The sequence below is a fragment of the Stegodyphus dumicola genome, chromosome 3 (genome assembly GCF_044657685.1).
Source record: "Stegodyphus dumicola isolate Sdum_Otavi_A_Nest chromosome 3, ASM4465768v1".
Taxonomy (NCBI): domain Eukaryota; kingdom Metazoa; phylum Arthropoda; class Arachnida; order Araneae; family Eresidae; genus Stegodyphus; species Stegodyphus dumicola.
The window spans coordinates 124,351,709-124,373,996 of NC_140770.1; the positions used below are offsets into that span (position 1 = coordinate 124,351,709).

General features: G+C 33.5%; 1 protein-coding gene and 1 pseudogene across 1 annotated transcript in view; one reads left to right on the top strand and one right to left on the bottom strand.

Annotated features, from left to right (window-relative positions):
- Positions 1-9,133: 9,133 nt before the first annotated feature.
- The window catches only part of LOC118198971 (F-box only protein 22-like), a 34,753-nt gene continuing 21,598 nt past the window's right edge, over positions 9,134-22,288 (bottom strand). The window contains exons 3-4 of the mRNA XM_085813277.1: positions 13,049-13,301; positions 9,134-11,127 (exon numbers count right to left, since the gene is read on the bottom strand). Coding sequence (XP_085669403.1) covers positions 10,388-11,127; positions 13,049-13,301 — 993 coding nt within the window. The 3' untranslated portion in view covers positions 9,134-10,387. The remainder of the gene's footprint in view (positions 11,128-13,048; positions 13,302-22,288) is intronic.
- LOC118198968 (uncharacterized) lies at positions 19,850-20,647 on the top strand (annotated as a pseudogene).

A 22,288-nucleotide genomic window follows, 5' to 3' on the forward strand; every position in this document is an offset into this window, starting at 1 on the left:
CGGTAGGTATCCACAATGAGAATAATTAACGGTTGTTAGAAGAGCACCTGAATAAGATCAACAGGAAATTCTTCACGAAAGCTCTGAACTGTGACCATATGAGAAATTTTGATATCTTTACCTACGAAATATTGAATGAGGACGCCAAACTGCGCCCACTTGCGGCCCACCTTATCAGGGACCCGAACTTTCCCACCTAGTGCCCACCTGTAAATGATGTACCCAATGTGTTTATTAGCATTCTTAATTTTGTATTTTACTCATTTATTGTACTGTGTATTTCTTAAATTCTCTAGTTTTATTCACATTCTACACTCATTTTATGACTCCCACTTAGTCACGCCTTTACCGGGCCGGTTACTTGCTTGTGAGCTCTTGCGTTGCTGGTCTTCCTATTCTTTATCCGTCTTTCTCCTCCTTACTGCGGACATTATGTGAAGCTAGTTCTATGTTATTGTGCCCATCCGGCATAAATTTGATTGAGCCAGATAAACTACTGATCTCAGTGGTATTCTGGCTATAAGTTATCAGTCAGTCAGTCAGTTGAAACAGGAGTCAGTAACAGCGTGTGTGTGAAAGGTTATACGTTTTTTCTTCTGCAGCGAAAATTCAAGCTTTACATTTGTGTTGTAAATTAAATGAGAGAAAGGCTACCTTTGCCAACTGTTCTACATTTTTTTTTTTTTTAACTATAAAGCATATATGACGCAATGGATCAGTTTATTATTTGTTTATTCTCTAAACTGTGAAGAATTGCCACTTATGTACTACATGTAACCATTTTCACATTTAAGTGCGAGTGTAACGGTACAGTTGGGAATTAATTGTGCGTAAGAAGTATAATTGAAAACAAAAGAATATTTAATGTTAAAAAAATTACAGATGCCCTTCGTCAAAACTGAAATATTTTCTCTAATTTATGCTATCATTTAAAAATTGTTTCTGACAAAAACAAAACAAAAAAAAATTGCTATATTTTTTGACATAATTTCCCAACGTTTGGGGACTAGAGAGCTCCTATCCCCGGGCTATACGCCTTACACAGACATGATACTGAACAGGGTTCTTTCTCTTACCAAGTGAATACTTTTGCATCACCTAGTGAAAAACATAGCCACCTGAAAGTTGTTTTATTACCTTGAAAATTGTTTTTAAATAGTCCATAATATTTTTAACACACGTTTAAACACCAGATGACAGCACAAGTTACAATTCTATGTTCCATCAGTCCCTCTCAATGAAATATATACCTGGTGCTGCCATCTATAAGACAATCTCTAATATATTGGATTTCAATAATAACGATAGTTTATTTATCTTACACAAAATTCTTGTATAAAATGAGAATTTTGTATCTACACTTTTCATTTTACTTTATATTAATTGATAGTATCACCGGTATTTAAAAATTACATTTTTTGGAAAATGTTTTTAGACGGTAAAGTTGCAATTACCGTTTCGCATTGAAATTTAATTATTTCAGCCTTTATTGATAAAAAGGTATAACTGATAAACATCGAATTATTTTTCAATGCATTATTTCGGTGCATTTAATATATATCTTTACTTTGAAACAAACTAAAAAAACTTCGGAGACCTACAAGTAATATTTACTTTTCAAACCAAAAATTTTAATTGTAAAAGTAAGAAACATTTGACATATTTTAAAATTAAAACAGTTAATAATCGCATTATTGTGAAATAAAGCAGAATTTTATCTCAAATTTTCTCATAATAATTCATCTTAAAGTTATAAACTCTGATTGCTATAAGCGGAACCCAATGAAAAAAAAAAAAAAAAAAAAAAAAAAAAAAAAAAGCCCCCCTCTATTTCCCACATTCTAAAAAATGGGGAAAAAAAAATCAAGTTTTAATTTGACAATGATTTTTGTCGGCTGGGTATAACTGATATTAAGCAATATAAACAAGTGTTTATAGGATACTGAGGTGGAAAACGCTAACAGAATCTTCTTGCAGGAAAAACTGCGAAATGTCCCTCTCTCTTTTTTTCTCTATTTTTAGGTCAACAAAGTTTAAGAAGAGTCAAAACTTATCTCCTCAAATAAATTCCAGAATAGATTAAGCATGGTTTAATTCGTAATAACAAATGAAGGCATTAGCTTTGTTGTTGCTTGTGAAACTTAGTTTCTCTAGATTGGCAACAAATCCACTATTCTGCTAAATTTCAAATGTAGACAAACCTGGCCGCCATGGTAAAAAGACTTAGCTGCACTTATACAACTTTAAATTGTTGATAATTCTACAAATATTCCATGAAGATTTACGAAAGGCATAAAAACCTTAACCGGAAGATAAGAACAACATAATTCAATCATTTTTAAAGCAAAAAATGCACAATTTACAAACATATAAGAATAAAGAAACTGAGCCGAGTAATAGAGTGGATATATATATACATATATTTATATACTTTTGGTGCGGCCGATTGCAACCAAAATACAAGGTGAACATCTGCATGTTATAGCAGTTCTACATACAAAATTTCAATGTTATGAGTCTACTCGTTGAGTTATGCGAGATACGTACGTACAGACGCCACAAAAAATTCTCTTCAGAGTTCAATTAAAACAGGTTTTATAATTTTTGGGGGAGAAACGAGTCCTTTATTCTGTCGTTACGTGAAGATGTCACGCAAAAACATCGTCAAATTGCATTCGATAGCCGTAAAAATAGATATTTACGTTGAAATATGGATACCCGACATTTTTCGTGATTACAATACTTCCTTTTTACTTCTTACAAGGAAGGAAAAATGTATAATTTAACATTAAAACATACATTTATATCGGAAGTTTCGTAAACAAAATTGTCTGACTGTATAACTTTTAATAAAACGTATAAACCTATACTACACTCCCCCCTTCCTCTCTGCTTAATACGTCTAGGTTCCTAATTCTCTTCTTTCCATCACCTTTCATTTTTTGGAAAATAAGGTAGTACTGTGGCTGAATAATATTACTGATAATGAAAATCACCATTTATAAATAAAAACACCCTGATTTCTTAAAGTCTGCATCTTGTTATTTTCATTTCGGAAAAATCGTTTATTAATTCCTTACGTATCCTTCATTTTCTCAGCCATCTGAAATTCAATACCAACCTAAGTGAAATTAAATATTTTGCTGATTAAAATTAAATTCCTTTACGCATTTCGAACTAAGAACCTCCAGAAGAATGAGCTGGCTGTCTGATTGTTTTTCCTCATGTGTAAATTGAATATAAGACATTTTTCTCAAAGAAAATTCTCCCTGAGGGCCTCTCTACCCTTTGGCAGATAGCCCTCGTGTGCTTTGGCTATCCTCAAATGACATAAGCTTTTACACATTTCTTAATCCATTCATTTTACAAACCACTAACCGATTAGTAACATAGCAACTGATAGCCATGTAAGACTAGATTGAACTGGATTACTAGGGTCACACACAAGTAGGCCATCTGTTTTAAAGGAAGAAATGCTTTTGCAGAGGACGTTTCAATGGAAACTTACTTATATCCTTATTACTAATTGATGTTGATTTTGCTGGTAAGTTGCTAACTGGAAAAATTGTCCCCCTTACGTGCGGCGTCAGCGCGATGCATACGCAGTTAAAAAGGCTGGATTGTTATGGGTAAATTTACTGGCACTGAGCCAACTACGATAAATAAATACTGCATCCCTCCTAATTTCTTCTCTGTTAGTGAAGGGTCAATGTATTAGTGATCTCTGGAAGTTAGATGTTTTGGGTATTAGTGAACTTTCCGTAAGTAAAACTAAAACTCAGTTACAGGAAGATACGAAAAAATATTTTGAAGACTTTTACCGTAAATTCAGACGAAAGGTACGAAGTAGCATTACCTTGGGTGTCGGATAGCTCGCTTTTACCGAAAAACAGTGATAGCAGAAAAATGTCTTGTAAGTACTAAAAGAAAATTAATGACTACTGGAAATTTTGATGCTTACGGAGACGTTTTCCAGAACTGGTTAGCACTCGGGATAATTGAAAAAGTACCGGATAAGAATAAATATAAGGGTGTACATTATTTGCCTCATAGAGCGTTTGTTAAAGAAAATAGTAGCACGAGTATAAGACCAGTGTTTAATGCAAGTTCTCATTCGCCTGGTTACCCATCATTGAACGATTGTTTATCCACTGGACCAAATTTAATTGAAATTATACCTTCGATTCTTAATCGGTTTCGCAAGAATTACGTTGGTATCACTTCAGATATAGAAAAAAGCGTTCTTGCAAATATCTATAAGGGAAAAAGATCGAGACTTTGAGATTTATGTGGTTCAGTATGGATAATCAAGAACAAGTTGAACTGTATCGGTATAGAAGGGTAGTTTCTGGTATTACGTGTAGTCCGTATTTATTAGCCGCTACAATACAATATCATTTGAGTGTAGTTCCCGAAAGCTTAAGTCATACAGCGGAGATTTTGGAAACATCCTTTTACGTAGATAACTGTGTGGCTAGTATGAATTCAGAAATAGAAATGAGAAAGTTTGTAAATGAATCACAAATAATTATGGCTTCGGGTCATTTTAATTTAAGATTCTGGAAATCCAATATAAGAAGTGTTGTGCCAGAGGAAGATTCCTCCACGGAAGGAGATGTGTCTGTTTTGGGCTTTATCTTGCAAAATAAGATATAAAATTGGATGGCCCTAGTTACTAAAAGACTAGTTTTAGCAGTAGCTCATCGGGTGTTTGACGTTATAGGGCATACGGCTCCTGTAATGTTGATTCCAAAACTAATTTTACAGGAAACTTGGAATTTAAGGCTTAAATAGGACGATGTTCTTCCCGATGAATTAACCAAAAAATTTAGGTTTTGTCGTAAAAAGTTGTACTTGCTATTCAGTATCCAAATACCTAGATGGGTAAGTCTCAAATCTAATAATGAGGCTGTGAGTCTGCATCTCTTTTGTGACAGTAGTAAAAGTGCGTATGCTGCATGCGTCTTTCTGAGAGTACAGAGTGACAAAAAGGTAAAGGTTAGTTTGGTACACGCAAGATCAAGTAGCGCCTTTAAACCTATTACGATTCGTCGATTAGAACTTCTTGCTTGTAATATTGGTTCTAGATTATTGTCTTCAGTTATTAATGATATTGGCCTACATGAAGTTCGTATTCACTGTTGGACTGACTCCTCGACGGCTTTAAGTTGGATACGGTGAAATCAACGTTGGGGAGCATTCGCTTTTAATCGTGTACAGGAAATCAGGTCTACGACCTCTCCCACTGTATGGCGACATGTGCCTGGTAGTCTCAATCTTGCTGACCTACTTTCTAGAGGTTGTTATGCAGATCAATTAATTAATAGAACGAAAATGGTGGAAGGGACCTGATTGGTTACTGGAAGATGAGGCAAATTGGCCTAAATCTAATGATGAACCAGATGAGGATTTAGTTAATTCAGATATACGTAAGACAGTTATTGTTACGTTGGTAAAGAATGGTAATTGTATTGAATGGTACTATAAGTATTTCTCATCATTTAAGAAAATTGTAAGAATGTTATCATGGATATTCAGATTTTGTAATAATAACAACCATTCTAAGGATTTGACTGTATCTGAAATAGAAAGGGGAGAAATAGCTTTAATGTTATTAATACAAAAAGAGTCGTTTAATGGTGAAACAGATGATAAGCTAAGACGACTCAGACCATTTGTCGATAGTCAAGGTCTAATAAGAGCTAAGTCTAATGTTGCTTATCGTGACGACTCTAGCAGCTTTAAGTTCTCCATCATATTACCTTCTGAACATCCAGTAGTTGAATTATTGATATTAAGTGCACACAAAGATTTGTTGCATGCATGTAGTACATTCCTGATGTCGCATTTAAGAGAAAGCTACTGGATCTTAAAATCACGTAAAACTATAAGGAACTGTATAAGAAAATGTGTAACATGTCAGAGATTTAAGGATAAAAGAGGTGAGACAGTCCCAGGCATTTTACCAAATGATAGGGTTCGTGATTCAGCCATTTTTGAAATCGTAGAATGTGATCTTGCAAGACCCTTGTATGGATGTAAGGATGGACGAAAATCATACATTGTGCTCTTCACCTGTGCGATTTATCGTGCTATCCATATGGAACTGGTTACCTCATTAACAACTGAATAATTTTTTCAGGTTTTAAAGCGTTTCATCACACGTAGTGGACATCCTACCACCATATATTCCGATAATGGAACAAATTTTGTGGGTGCAGAGAGAATTCTGCAAACCATTGACTGGGACTGCCTCTGCTATAAGGCTGCTGAAAAGAGAATACAATGGAAATTTAATCCTCCATCCGCCGCTTGGTGGAGTGTATGGTGGAAGCGTTTAATACAAATTGTAAAACAAATATTGAAAAAAAATTTTAGGTCCTGCTTCTCTTGGTTATGAAGAGTTATTCTCCGTCTTGTGCGATTATTGCAATATATCAGGTTGTGAAAGAATTGTCAACTCAAGACCACTTACATATGTGTCTGACGATATTGAAGATCCCTTGCCTTTAACTTCGGAAAAATTTCTGCATGAAACTCTGCAGTCGGGTGTACCTGACACTGACAATGTGGACAAAGAAAAATTGAGTAGAAGAGCAAAGTATCTCCACAAAATGAGAGAATTGTTAAGAGTGAGATTTCGCTCTGAGTATCTAGGGCAGTTAAGACAGCAGTCTACCAGAAATTACAAAAATAAACCTCCCTCTGTAGGAGAAATTGTCTTGCAGGAGGATCAAAATAAAAACTGTACATATTGGAATTTAGCATGTTATTCAGGTGATCCCTGGTCGAGATGGCAACATAAGAGTTACTCTTGTGAAAAGTAATAATTTAGAGTTCTTGAGATTAATACAGAGATTGTTTAGGATTGGAACTGGACAATATAATAGATAATACTCAAAATGATCATGTTCCTTTCACCACCAGTAGTGGTAGAGTTGTAAAATCACGAATAATGTAATTCATGTCTGAGTTATTATGATTTATTTTGTTGTGCTATTATTGTTGCATTATTCCTCAGTATTAATTTTGTTTTCAAGTAATATAATTTAAGTATTAAGTAATTTTCTTTGTTATATAACCCTCATTTATATTGGTGTATGTTTTATGTCTTGAGTGTGTAGCCATCCACTCAAAAGGTGGGAGAATTGTGGCAACCCTAATGAATTCGTCTGTCACAAGGATCACGTGCGCAGATGCAATACATCTACATATTCTTTTCTGTTTGACAAATACGTAGAATAAGAAAGGACGTGAAAAATAAATGTTGATTTTTTAAAAAGTGTCGGCTCAGATTTTTGAACCTATAAGTTACTTATTAAGCAACAATTAATAACATTATCTGTATTATCAGTTTGAGTCTTAAGCACTTCAAACTTACTATTATTTATATTACTTAAATTTTTAAAAATTTTATGAGGGCAGGTATTTTATGTGAAGAAATTACCATGTTTTTCAACTTATAGTTCTGACTTTGAACATCTGATTATCTAGAGGGTGATTAACCAATTTATATGAGTGTATGCCATTCTTAACCATATCAGCAAATAATAGATTGTCAATACTGGAGCCCATTTATATGAGAATTATCAACATTTAGTTCATCAACAGCAGATCTGTTATGCCCCTATATAATTTGCATTCATCTTTCTAATTGTTGATTCTTGCTTCAATTGCAACACAAAGAGCTTCCAATACCATACAATAAAAATTTCTACTTGTGTTGTACAAGTAGAAATAGTTGTGTTGTACAAGTAGACTTGTGTTGTGTGTGAAAGTTTTCACTAAGTATTCTATCACATTCGATGTGAAAGTTTTCACCATAATCCAAAGAATTCTTTAAGAAATCAGCATTGATAAAGTTCTCCTTGTCAAGTTTACCTTTTGCTACTAAATCGCTTGGAATTTCATCCTTATTACTCAAACACATTTCTAGATTACTGCCAAACACATCATATCCAATATAATCTCATGAATCTCGTTAACTAGCCATGATGCAGAACACAAGCACAAATGCTGCACACACAGTCAAAGATACAAGTGATCACATACAGAGCTCCTGCAAAACACAACCTTCTAGGATGGTGTCCAGCTGCACAATAAAAAGGTTGGCAACATAGTATAATTTTGAATTACATCTCTTGCATTAATCTCATGTTGAACATATTTGTTCCCAATTTGGTGAGGGCTTTGAATTTGCAACTGCTGATCACGAAGTAGAAAACTGACAAATGATTTTTAGTGGTGCAACAACAGAACTGGCAAGACATTGGTTTTCGAATTTCATCTCTTTTGGTATTCTACATTGAAGATGTTTGTCCTCATTTGAAGAGTGTAGAATAATCCCTCAGAATTTCAAACCATACAAGATAAATAGAAAACAATAAAGTAAAAATATTACGAAAAGAATTTTGGCAGTGTAACAAAGGAGTTGGCAAGATGGCAGCAGATTTTATAAATTGTTAGCTGTGTTAATTAGATGATCCCTGATTTGAAGAGGGTATAAAATTTGGTAGAATTTCTTACCAACCTAGATAAAGAGAGAATGAAGAAGTAAAAAAAAAAAAAAAAAAAAGGATGCTAAAAGAATTATGATGGCATAGCAAAAAGATTTGCAATATATCAGGTTTTGAATTTTGTCACCTGTGTTGAATCTATAGTGAAATCATTTGTTCTCTATTTCAAGAAAGTATTCACTCAATCTCAAACCACCACAGATAAACAGACAACGCAGTTAAAAAAAAATCGAAAAATACGTTTGGCAGTGGAACACAGCGATTGGCAAGAACTGGATTTTGTCAACTGTGATTATTCTATGGTGAAAACATCTACCCTTGATTTTGAGAAGATAGAACACTTGCTTGGAACTTCATACTTCTCAGACAAAGAGTGGATGAAATTTTGCGCACACATCAGTTTCTTGAAATGTATCTTTTTTAAATTCTCCAGCAGTAGGAGTATCCAGAATTCTTGATATATTTTTATATGAAATCTGCTCTATGATTCATTTCAGGGTAATTACAGATCAAGTCTGCAGGTATTTTTTAAAATACTTCAGGTGTAGGTGACACAGGCAAAGAAATATTACAATAAAGACATAATATAAACAAATAAAGTGAAATTGCTTAAAGAATTTACATAAAAAAACTTTTAATGAAACATAATAGATGCTAACATTGAGCCTTTTTTCTTTTTTAATATATATTTATATGTACATTGGTTTCTTTAAAATCATATATATTTCACTATTTCACAAATAACCCTTCATATTTTAAATTTTATCATTTCTACATGTAATCTTACTAGATTTAAATTGATGATCTAAAGTCTGGAAATTTCCAGAATATTGAACTGCCTAAGTTCCAACAATTATGGATTTTAGACTTTGCATTTTAATTTTAATTATCTACAAATGCAAATATTTTGTAATTATATTTGTATACAGACTCTGAATATTATCTCAAAATAAAAATTAAATATCTCTGTCAATTTTTATTCTATGGGAGTCAACTTTTGGTGTTCTATATTTTATACTACGAATAAAGTTTTCATGAATACAACAGAAAAAAATATATATAAAGGTACATTTTGTAACTTTTACAAAACTGCTTTTTTTTTTTTTTTTTTCTTTTCTTAATTTAAAAATGGCAAAACATGAATATTTTCATCAACTTAAAAAAAATCTGTAAATACACGTCTATAACCAATGGTTGCAATAATAAAGGACACATAAGAAATGTATGAATACAACATATAATAAACTAAAATGAAAACAAAATGGAAAAAAGTAAAATATACTTTTATATAAAAAGTATACTAAATAATAAAACTATATCATAAAATAATTTACATGATTTGCTTCAAATGTCTATTATGGCAAAAGTAATCAGACAAGATCTCCATAGGAATTTTTTTTTCCTGTGCCTCCAGTCTTGAAAATCAGTCCACATATACTGAATTTGTAGAAATGCTTTAATTAGATAGCAATATCAATATAATTATTAGTTTATTGAATATTCTATGAACAGCATTACTTCCCCCTCCCCATTAAGTACAAATAACAAACAGGCTTAGAATACTAAAAAGTAATAAACAAGATAACAGGCAAAAGGACTAGTATTTTTAAAAAATATGCACTTACGAAATCACCATATTCTTTATGAAATATTTACAAAAAAAGTTTTTTTAGTACCTGCATGCTTCAGGTATCTCAGATATGATCATACATATTTAAATTCTCCTTTTTACATGCTTTAAGCACTTTATAACTTTGCACGTATCACAAGCCAATGTTCTTTCACAACCGATATAATCCACTGATTTAAGTAACATATACTTAAAAGTAATACAATAGAAACGAAAAATGTATGGTGAATTACATAAAAATTTACACTTTTACTGAAACTAACACAAACACAGTCGAATAACTATGCAAATAACGTGCCGACTTCTGTTGATCTAAATTATTTTCACACATGGATGGAATGTAATTTATACCAATTTCACCATTTCCAAACAATCCAATCAGAGGAACATTTGGATACAATTTATGAAATACTGAGCTTTCTAAATTATGCTCTTTATGAAGATGAAAACCACGTGCAACACAGACAAACATAAAAGCAAAACACTTGTTTTCACTGTTTAACAAATCAGTTTCTTGAAACTTTTTCAACTTATGTTCAAATTGTTCTTTTTTATCCTCTTTGGTTAATATAACTGAGGCAGCTTTAACACTTGGTCCACAAAAAGCTATGACAGTGCCAGTGAGGGATTCAGTTCGATCTACAATAGCGCCACCAACAGCTACTTTCCCATCCTCTCGTTCAAGGCAACTCTGAACCAACTTCACGGCTATTGAACTTCCTCTTTGTGTTAAAAAAACCAATAAGCATTTCACAGAAGCATCTGTAGGCATTAATTTATCTATATTATAACGTCGTCCATCAACAGCAAAATGATGAATTTCCATTCCTGGAACTTGAGGAAATAATAAGCCAGACAAGGCTGTTCCCTCTTCTACCTCAAGTGGTACAGCATTCTTCCGACAACCGACTATACCAGGAGAAATTATAATGCTGACTGGGCATTGGTCAGGTAAGTGTTCCTTTAATGCCTTTTCTTTAACTAGAATGAATAAAATGAGTTAATCAAAAAATATTTTATAATAGCATATATTATTTTAAAGCAAGAGTGAATTTGAAAATTTTATAACTAGCAATAAAATATATAATAAGTTATTCATAAAATTTTCATGGACTATAATATTTAAAATTAGTATAGAAGAATATTCTAATTGCAAATAGTGTTACTAAATAAAACACAAAGGTTTTACAAAATCAAAGGATATGCATATAAGTACTTAACAGAATCTTTAAATAAAAACTTTAATTCTTTTAGCTGTTAAGCTTTTTGGACATGCCATCTAACAGCATTTATAAACTATATTATTTCATTCTTTGCTTTCATCATCGTCTACTGATTAAAGTATCTAAATCAAAGAAAATAAGGCATCGTAATTATTTAAATGGTGAAGTAATATGTCCCAACTGAAAATTAATTTGAAGACTAAATAAAAGCAGCAGTCATGTACGCAGATGGTTTAATAAATATGCACATTCCATTTAAAAATTTATATTTAAGCTCTCTATTTCATATGTTTATATTGTAGCCTTTACTGATTTAAAAACATGTACACTGCATTAACATATGACACTATTTACAATAAAATTAAAGCCTAGCTTAATTATACAAAAGTTTATTGTGACTAAAGTACAAAAAGATTATTATGATTTCTCTAGTTTCAAGTACAGCTTTATGTTCTTAAAAGAAATTTTTTTCAAATTTATAATGCAGCAAAAATTCAGTGTGAGGTTTATGTTACTACTGCACAGAATGATTGCAAGTGGCATTATTTCAATTTAAATATTTTGGTGCTTCCTCACCCATTTAAACCTCTTTTTTTCTCCATTCCTTCTCTCCTGCTTTCCCACAATAAAATAGGCAACGGAAAATTTCCGTGGTGCCCTTTTTCCTTCATTCCTAAGCATGCGTTTATTTTGCTTAAAAGTTAATGTAGCTCTGATAATATGGTATTAATAACCTATCCATCAATCTTTGACCTACTGTAGGAAGCGTGCAAGGAAAGTTTGATTCTGAGTTTATGGCAGAATGAAATATTTCTAAGATGTCTTTTCTCATGTAAACACTTACATTCTCTCTTGAATATTTACCCAAGACATTCCACGATTTTTTTTAATGTGTGTGGTTTTTGGTTGCCTGCATGCCATGTTGTATTTAAACAACAACAGATTGCAGCATGGACATACCAAAATGAGGCAATGCCTCAGAATTAAAAATTTTCTATAGATCTTAAAATCAACAAAATATTGATATATTGTTAAGTTTAGAACGTTTAATAAAAGAATTCACATCCCCAAAAGCGAAAAGTTGTTTAAAAGCTCCTTATTAGAAAAAATGAATTTCAAAATGCTTATGTTTCACTTCTTGCATAGAAACTCGAGTATCCCATCATTTATATTAGAAATAGAAACAAATTATAACTTATGAACCCATTCAAAAAATAACCATATATGTCAGTGAATTGCCAAAAATATTCCTATAAAATGATAATTCACACTCAAAATGGCAGTCTTAAAAACAGACAGAAATTTCAGATGATTAAAGTTAAGGGCTTTCTGCTGAGTTTGGCCAAAATTAAGGACTTTAAAGGACCAAAAATCGATTCCAAAAAATCTAAGGACTTTTAAAGACCGTACGAACCCTGGGGATAACTAGGTGAAACTGACCGCTATTTTTTGCACATCAGATGAACTTTACTGATCCTGCATAGGAGCAGTGTGGATCCACTTAACATGAGTATAGATCTCAGGGCAGCACTGAAATATATCAACTATTTTGGACTTATGCCCATCCTTGCCACATGCACAAATCATTGACAAGATGAAAAAATAACAAACAAAAAAAGTCACAAAATGCATAAGCTCTTTAATTCAAATATTTATTTAATATACACATTTAACTATACCTGCTCTTAGATAATCTCTTAAATAATAATTATTTCTTGCTTTTTTCTTTGCAGGCTCAGAGGAATATCTAAAGGTAGGAAACAGTTTCTCAAATGAAGAGAGGTAACCACTTGTTGCAAATGCAATACAAAAATATGGCTGAATTCTTACAGCTTCAAATACTTGTCGCATTTCCTCTTCATGATTTTTAGTTGCACTCAGATTACACTCTATACAATTCGAATTGCTTCCACAAGGTATATTACAATCACCCTTAAAAATAAAATAAAAGATATTCACTAACTGGATTTAAAAAATTCACAATAATACATATACACTGAAGCAATGTTTATACATTTCTCAAATTTATATTTAACGTGGGTAGAGAGTCAGGATTGTTTGTCAACGAGGGCAAAAATTTATTGTTTATACATTTCTCACAGTTAAAAAAATAAAAACATTTCTCCTTTATCCTGTTCATTCCTTACATTAGCAGTAAAATACTTCATTTACTTTATGCATAATTTCAGTTATACGTCACTTTACCACTTATTTATTCGAGTCTTTCATTTCCCAGCTCAAATAGTTTCTTTGGATTTTAATTTTTTTCTTCTTTGGTGACATCAAGGTTTTGCATTTGGAGACAAACAGGTTGGATGAAGATGTAGGATATTCTCAAGCTGGTACAAGGTTTAAAATTTATGTGTTGAATAGGAAGTGAGGTCCCTGATGATATAGAAAACATAATAGATTCTACAAACCAGACAAATTTGTTAATGAGAACTGTATTCTTGTATCATTTCATAAACATGTTCTAACCTAACTGTTGCTTGTCCTTTGCAATTTTCTTTACACCAAACTTGCTGCTGAAATGCCTAGAAAAATATAAAGCACACTTATATAAAGATAAAATTGAAAGTTTAAAAGCATGTGAGAAGAATACAGAACTGATCAAAACTGAATTGTCAAAAGGGAATAAAGTTTCGGCTGTTCAACTCTAAAAACAAAAATTTCTGAAAGAAGAAAAAGATACTTACTCATTTTCTCACTGCCCATGCAAGTTTACATGGCAATCATTCCAGTGAAAATCTGATAGAACAGATCACAGACATTTAGTTCAAAAATCGACAAGTGCAGATTATGAACAAAGAGTGAAATGGAATGAATGAATTTAATTCATTCTTGAAGGCCATTTGTCAACCAAAATGCTCATAAACTAACACAGGTTTCTCTACAGGAATTCACATAAAATGGTTTAACTTGTATTTGAACCACAGATAATTAGTGATTGAACATTACAATAGTACTTTGTGTACAAGTTTATACAAAGAAACCAAAGGAAATTGATCAAATTTAAGACCAAAAAAGATAAATACAAGATTAAATAGATAAAGAGACTATTTAATTTTACTATACAGTACAGAGTCCGTAATACGGACGTCCATTGTCCGGAATGATCTACAATCCGGACCTCAAAGCCACAAACATACGCGTTTGATGCGAGCGCCCACTATGCATGCGTGTAAAGCGTTTACCCATGTGCGCTTCCGATAGTGAAGAAAGTAACAAAGACTGTTATTGAAAAATTTCGATTGACAAGTTAGTCAGTATTCTCGACACAGCAATTACAGGACTTGAACAGTGGAACTTTGTAACTGAACAAGAAATTATATCTGGTTATAGAATTAAAAAGAAAGTATTAACACAAAAAACGAAGCAACTTAAACAACTTACATTGAAAAAAATTTTTACTAAAGTAAACAAATAAATATTAAGCTTTTTTTTTTTTTTTTTTGGTACATTTCGATACCCTTTAAATCATAAATCGTGCTCTTTATTTCAAAAATTACGGTTTCATATTTTTAATTGTATAATTTCTGCATGCCATCTTACCAGATTTAAATTAATGATCTATAATCCGGAAAAAACCCTAATCCGGAATTGCCGAAGTCCTGATGAGTCCGGATTACGGACTTTGTACTGTATCTGTATGAAGAAGAGTGAATGGCTTTTATGTCAAAAGTGATGAGGATGAAAAAGGCAAATGTAATTGTTTGGATGAGGAGTTCTTTTTGGATAAGGTAAATATCTTCCTCAGCCAACTTCTTTCTTTGTCTTTATCTCTTAGTGCCACACAACTTTACTTGAGACTCATTGTGTCTTTGTTTCACTAAAAATTTGCCCCATGTAACTAGTTCTTGTCTATGTTTTAAAATAAGACATTGGCATTGCGATTGAAAATGCATATGCTGTAGCTTTCTAATGATATTGTTAATTTGAAACTTTGCATTTCTTCTCTTTTTCAAAAATTTTTCAGATTTAAGAACTAGGACCATACTTTGGACCTTTGCCTTCCTTTAAAAACATTGCCTTCACAAATGGCTTTTGTTGCTGCTTCTGAAGTTCTTGCATTTCATCCTTTTCAGCTCACTATTAGGGTCCTAACTCCTTCCAGTTTTCAATGTAACTTTAGGCAAAAGCTTAAAATGACAAGATACTAGAAAATATAAAACTACTTAAGTGTCACAGTCCTCTAAGTCTCTGCCTATAATACAATTTTGCCATAATTTCCTACAGGCTGAATTCATGGTTCTCTATAAAACTTACTACCACTGTTTGTTAAAGATAGCTAAGCAATGGAAAAAATATAAATGATTTAATGAAGTCCTCGAGTGTTAATACTGTAGCTTAAATCACCTTAAAACATCTCTGAAATCATGTGTTACTAATCTGAATGTCCATAATTCGAGACACCTTTCTTCATCCAAGGCACTTTTTCGTTCAGATAATTTACTTGTGATGTGAGGTATCTGTGATCAGAAGTTCAACTGTAGCATATAACTCTCGAGGTAACTCATAAAACTCTTGGAACCGTTGGGGTTCTCTGGACACAATTTTTCATGCTACATCACTATAGTTTATCTGCTTTCAAATAAAGCCCTACATTGTATTCACTTTTAGTATGTACATTGTATTCAGTTTTTAGTATGTACTTTTTTTTAAGCCAGAATCTCAAATTTTTAAAATTACTGTAAGCATGTAGATTGCCAGATTTTAATCATTTTCTCATTATGCAAAGGAAAAATGCAGAAACAACCATTAACTCATATCTCTATTTTCAAAATCTAAACTGGCTTATTACAAATTAATCAAAGTTATATACAGTCAAAAGTCGTTAATCCGGACTCGTCGAGACTTCGGCGATTCCGGATTATCGATTTTTCCGGATTATAGATCATCAGTTTAAATCTCGTAAGATGGCATGCAGAAATTCTAAAATTAAAAATATGAAACCGTAATTTATGAAATAAAGAACAATTATGATCTAAAGGGTATCAAAATTTGCAAAAAGAAAAATCTTAATATTTATTTGTTTACTTTATTAAACATTTCTTTCAATGTAAGTTGTTTAAGTTTTGCTTCGTTTCATGTGATAATACTTTCTCTTTAATTCTATTAAACAGACATAATTTCTTGTTCAGTTACAAAGTTCCGCTGTTCAAGTCCTATAATTGCTGTGTCTAGAACACCGATTAATTTGTCAATCGAATTTTTTTCGTTTTCAATAACCTCTGTCACTTTCTTCGCTATCGAAAGCGAATTATAATGATGAGGAACTTGTTTTAAATCATATCAAAGACGGAGCATATCGAGATGAAATACTACATTTGGTAAGGAATTATAAGCCAAATAAAATAAAAACATCTGCGCTGAAGATAAGGATAGTGTTGACAGATCAACTTCCAATTCATTATGCGCCCGCCGAGCAGCGTGAAATTGATAAACAGATTTCGGATTTCAAAACATACTTTCGCTTTAGATCCTTTACATATTAACAAATATATATCGGAAATTCTATTTGATATAATCGAAAGTTTAAGCTTACTTTTATAAAATTGCTCTTACAGTCTGCAAAAAATAATAAGCCGGATCCAATTCGAAAATTAAGGAACCACGCAATCATCAACATTAACTGAAATAGATAATTAGATAATTTTAGCTTATACGTCCATTATACATAAAACGCGCACGCGAAAACGTATTCTGCACTTGCGCACACTCATATGCGCAGTCGTAAAAGGTCTTACGCGCACGCGTAAACGCCTATGCGCATGTGTCAACGCGGCGCATGCGCAGAAAGTTTTTAGTTTTGAGGTCCGGATTATAGATCATTCAATTATGGGTGTCCGAATTAACGACTCTTGACTGTAAAACAAAAGTGAGGATCTTATGAATGTGTTATGACAACATGCTTATCTATTACTAGTGTTAAATCACTCTGCCTGGTGGCAGGTTTTGTTTGTGGAAAATAATGAATGGAAAAATATGCAAGCACTGAAGAAAAATAGAAGAAAAAGAAGCACCATAAAGTAAATCCTCTTTAAGGAAGGCAATGCTCCAACAATTAGAACATATTCTTCTGAAATTTTCACACAATGCCCATATATAAATATTCCAGTGGACTGAGTTATATTAATGAAAAAGCAAAAGAAACAGCACTGTAACTGAATTAAGAGAATCGTTGTAGTTTTTTTTTCTTCCTTGGATGATTACATAAATTTAAATTGTGTCATGTTATAATAACAGAACCCTAAGATACGTTAACTAAGTCTCTTGAAGATTAACTAAATAAACTTATTCAGATACAAGGATGAATATACGTTGAAAGTAATTTTAAGTTTTTTTTATTTTCACCTTTTGCCAGTAAGAACTGTAACCTTTTAACACAGAATAATATAATTAACTCAAGAGAAGTACTCTATCTTACTATTTTATACTGCATAAATATTAATGAAAAAAAAAAATACGATACTTCTAGGTATAAGGAATTAGACAAGCCATTCATAAAACAGTGGTAAGCCATTATTGTACAAAGCAAATAAATACAGTCAAAAGTCGTTAATTCGGACACCCATAATTCGGAATGATCTATAATCCTGACCTCAAAGCTAAAAACTTTCTGCGCATGCTCCACGTTGACACATGCGCATAGGCGTTTACGCGTGCGCATAAGACCTCTTACGACTGCGCATTTGCTCGTGCGCAAGCGCAGAAAACGTTTTCACATGCGCGTTTTATGTATAACGGATGGTGTAAGCTAAAATTATCTAATTATCTATTTCAGTTAATGTTGATGATTGCGTTGTTCCTTAATTTTCGAATTGGATCCAGCTTATTATTTTTTGCAGACTGTAAGAGCAATACTAAAAAAGTAAACTTGAACTTTCGATTATGTCAAATAGAATTTTTGATTCTGGAGCTCCCAAAGGATCGTACAAAATGAAAGTATGTTTCGATGTCCATCAAACAAAAAGTGGAATTGCTGCAAAAAATGGATAAAGACATGAAGAATGTGATAGAGAGGTTAGTGAAAACGAAAAAATTTCGATTGACAAGTTAGTCGGTACTCTCGGCACAGCAATTAACGGGACTTGAACAGCGGAACTTTGTAAGTGGACAAAAAATTATGTCTGTTTATAGAATTAAAGAGAAAGTATTATCACATAAAACGAAACAACTTACATTGAAAGAAATGTTTGATAAAGTAAACAAATAAATATTAAGCTTTTTTTTTTTGTAAATTTTGATACCCTTTAGATCATAATTGTTCTTTATTTCATAAATTACGGTTTCCTATTTTTAATTTCAGAATTTCTGCATGCCATCTTACACGATTTAAACTGATGATCTATAATCCGGAAAAATCGATAATCCGGAATCACCGAAGTCCCGACGAGTCCGGATTAACGACTTTTGACTGTACACAGATAAAAAAGCACGGGAAGCCATTGATATATTTACAGAAAGCCTCAAGAATATCAAGAAAATATTTAGTAGACTTTTTTGGGGTGTGTGTGTGTGTGTGCAGATGTTTTAATAAGACTTGTGGAGAACTCTTTATTATTATTATTTGTCCGCTGCCCCGTGAGAGGGCGCTACCAGCTTTCTCCCTCTTCCTCTCTGGAGGAAAATTCGAACTGGTTACTCGGTTCCTGGCTGCCGTCGGTGAAGCACGCACTCACCTCTCTTTCCCTCCGTGATGTTATCGTAGCTGTAATATGACTTTCTTGATTTTTACTCATGCTGACTTGCGAACTGAAAAATGCTCATCTTGTAACTACATGCAATGTGATTCTGTATAAGTGAATATATGTTAAAATATATATCATCCTAGAATTAAATATAAATGTTAATATTACCGAGTCAGATTTTGTTAACATTCAACGTGCAATAAAAATGGCATCCATTAACAACAGCCATAAATGGTGACTCGTCAAGTTAGTGAACACGTGCCTCCTGTAACCTGCTTGCATCCTCAAGTTCTGTGATTATAATGTGCTATGAAGTGAAAATTATTTCTGTTCATGCAAACTATTAGCGTAATCCATCATTATTTTCGTGTCATCAGCAATATAGTGTGAAAAACAGTTGTGCCTGCTTAACAACGTGCTTGTGAATTATCATCTGTCTCATGCAAATCATCAAAGTGCTTTGAAGTGATCTCCATATAAATCATACAACGTGGTTACATATCATAAAATAAGTTTTTTCGGAATATTTTTTCTATAAGTGAATTTTGTTGTGCTGAATCTGCTGCTGACTGAGCAAATATTTCTCGTATAATTCGGAGGTAAGCCACGCAAATTCTTAGCATTACTTATGCTTATATTCGGATAGCTTACCTGCAAAAGTGTTTCTCTGACGTTAATGTTTACATTAACTTTTTATTTTGCACTAGTGTCGTATGTGAACTTATTAGTGACTGATTATCGTGTATTTATTTGTGTCATATTGGCAATATATATTTGTTTTTGTGAATCATGGCTCCACCACAACCCATCGCAGACGATCTTAATATTTCACGTGTTTCCGTCAAACCTCCCCCATTTTGGAAGGTCAACCCTACTTTGTGGTTTGCACAACTAGAGGCCCAGTTTGATATCGCCAGAATCACTGTTGACTCCACAAAATTCAATCATGTGATATCTGCAATTGAATCTGATATTCTCAATAGCGTTTGTGATATCGTTTTACACCCACCTGTGACTGGAAAACATGATACACTAAAAACACGCTTAATTGAATTGCATTCTGAAAGTGAGGAGTCAAAGATACGTACACTTCTTCAAGGGCTAGAACTTGGCGATCAACGCCCATCACAATTACTTTGCCGTATGCGAAACCTCACTGGAGAGACCGTTTGAGAACCTTTCTTGAAATCCCTATGGATATCTCGTCTCCCGCAAAATACACAAAGTATTCTTGCTGCCTTAAGTGATGATCTTCCAAAACTAGCAGTTGTAGCTGATAAAATTACAGATCTCACAACTCTCCCGCACATAAATAGTGCTGCTACGGCATCTACCTCTCCCACTGAACAGCAAGTTGCAGAGCTGACAAAGCAGGTAAATGAACTTTTGCTAGCCCTCAAAAACAGCCGTGAGCGTTCCTGTGAACGAAGAGACTATTCCAAACGCAACAGTAGGCATAATAGATCTAGTGGACGCTATTGACAGTATAAAGAACCGGGCAACAACATCTGTTTCTACCATACTAATTTTGGTTCCAAGGCACGAAAATGTGTTTCTCCGTGCAATTTCCAGCAGTCGGAAAACTAGATCGGCGATCGCTTGCCGGCCAATGTTGCGACCGCCACATCAATCGAATTCTTTTGGCTGATTCATCCTCAAAGCTGACTTTTTTAATTGACACCGGAGCCGATTTATCTGTCATTCCCAAGAGTTACAGTCAGCATGCCAAAATACCAGCTGCATTGGAACTCTTTGCCGCTAACGGCACTAAAATTGCAACGTATGGCACCAAACTTTTGACCATCAATTTAAACTTACGTCGCTCATTTACTTGGCCTTTTATCCTGGCAGACGTCAATCAACCCATCATAGGTGTTGACTTTCTCACAAAGTTCAACTTACTCATAGACGTTAAAAACAACCGTTTAATTGATGGACAAACAAAACTATATTCTTGCGGTAGACTTCCTAATGTGAACCCGTGCAGTACTAGCATTCATATTTTGATGGGTAACTCAAAATTTGACAAAATTCTTGCCGATTACCCTAGCTTGACGAATCCTTCGCAAACTTTTAAGAGGCCATGTCAACAATTTTCCATCACATTGAAACTAAAGGACCTCCTATTTTCTCCAAACCTAGAAGATTATCTCCAGAATTACTTCAAGCTGCACGTCAAGAGTTTGATTTTCTCCTATCAAGAGGCATCATTCAGCCTTCAAAAAGTCCTTGGGCAAGCCCCCTACACATGGTTCGTAAGGCTAATGGCGACTGGCAACCGTGCGGGGATTATCGTTGCTTAAATGCCGTTACAATTCTGGATCGCTATCCCGTACCCCATATTCAGGATTGCACTCAAATGTTTTCAGGAAAGAACATATTCTCAACACTTGATTTAGCACGTGCCTATCATCAAATTCCTGTTAACCCTGCAGACATTCCGAAAACTGCCGTCACAACATTTTTGGTCTTCTTGAATTTTTGGCTATGCCGTTTGGTTTACGAAATTCAGGCCTAACTTTCCAACATTTTATACATGAAGTTTTATTTGGATTGGATTTTTGCACCCCTTATTTTGACGACATCCTTATTGCATCGACTAGCGAAGAAGAGCACATCTGTCATCTTCGTCAAGTGTTTGATCGTTTGAATAAACATGGTTTGACATTAAACCCTAACAAATGTGTACTCGGAAAACCATCTGTTTCATTTTTAGGTTGCCTCATTACTGCCTCAGGTGTAAAACCCCTGCCTGAGAAAACAAAAGCAATTGCCGACTTCCCAAAACCTGCCACTATTGTCGAGCTCAGACATCTTTTAGCCATAATAAACTTTTATTGCTGCTTCTTACCAAAGGCAGCCGAGACCCAAGCTTCACTGAATGAACTCTTAAAAGACTCACATAAAAATGATAAATGCCCTGTTCCTTGGAACGACGAACTTAATCAGGCATTTGAAAAATGTAAACACGACCTTAGTAATGTTGCAACTCTCTCCTATCACTCTTCTAACCAAAAGCTGAGTGTTATGGTCGACGCTTCTGACATTTCCATCGGAGCTGTCTTAAACGTTCGACATTCTAATGACTACCAGCCGCTAGGATTTTTCTCACGTAAGCTGTCCCCTACAGAACAAAAATACAGCACGTATGACAGAGAATTATTAGCTATTTACGCAGCTATTAAGTATTTCAGGCATAATCTTGAAGGTCAACACTTCACTATATTT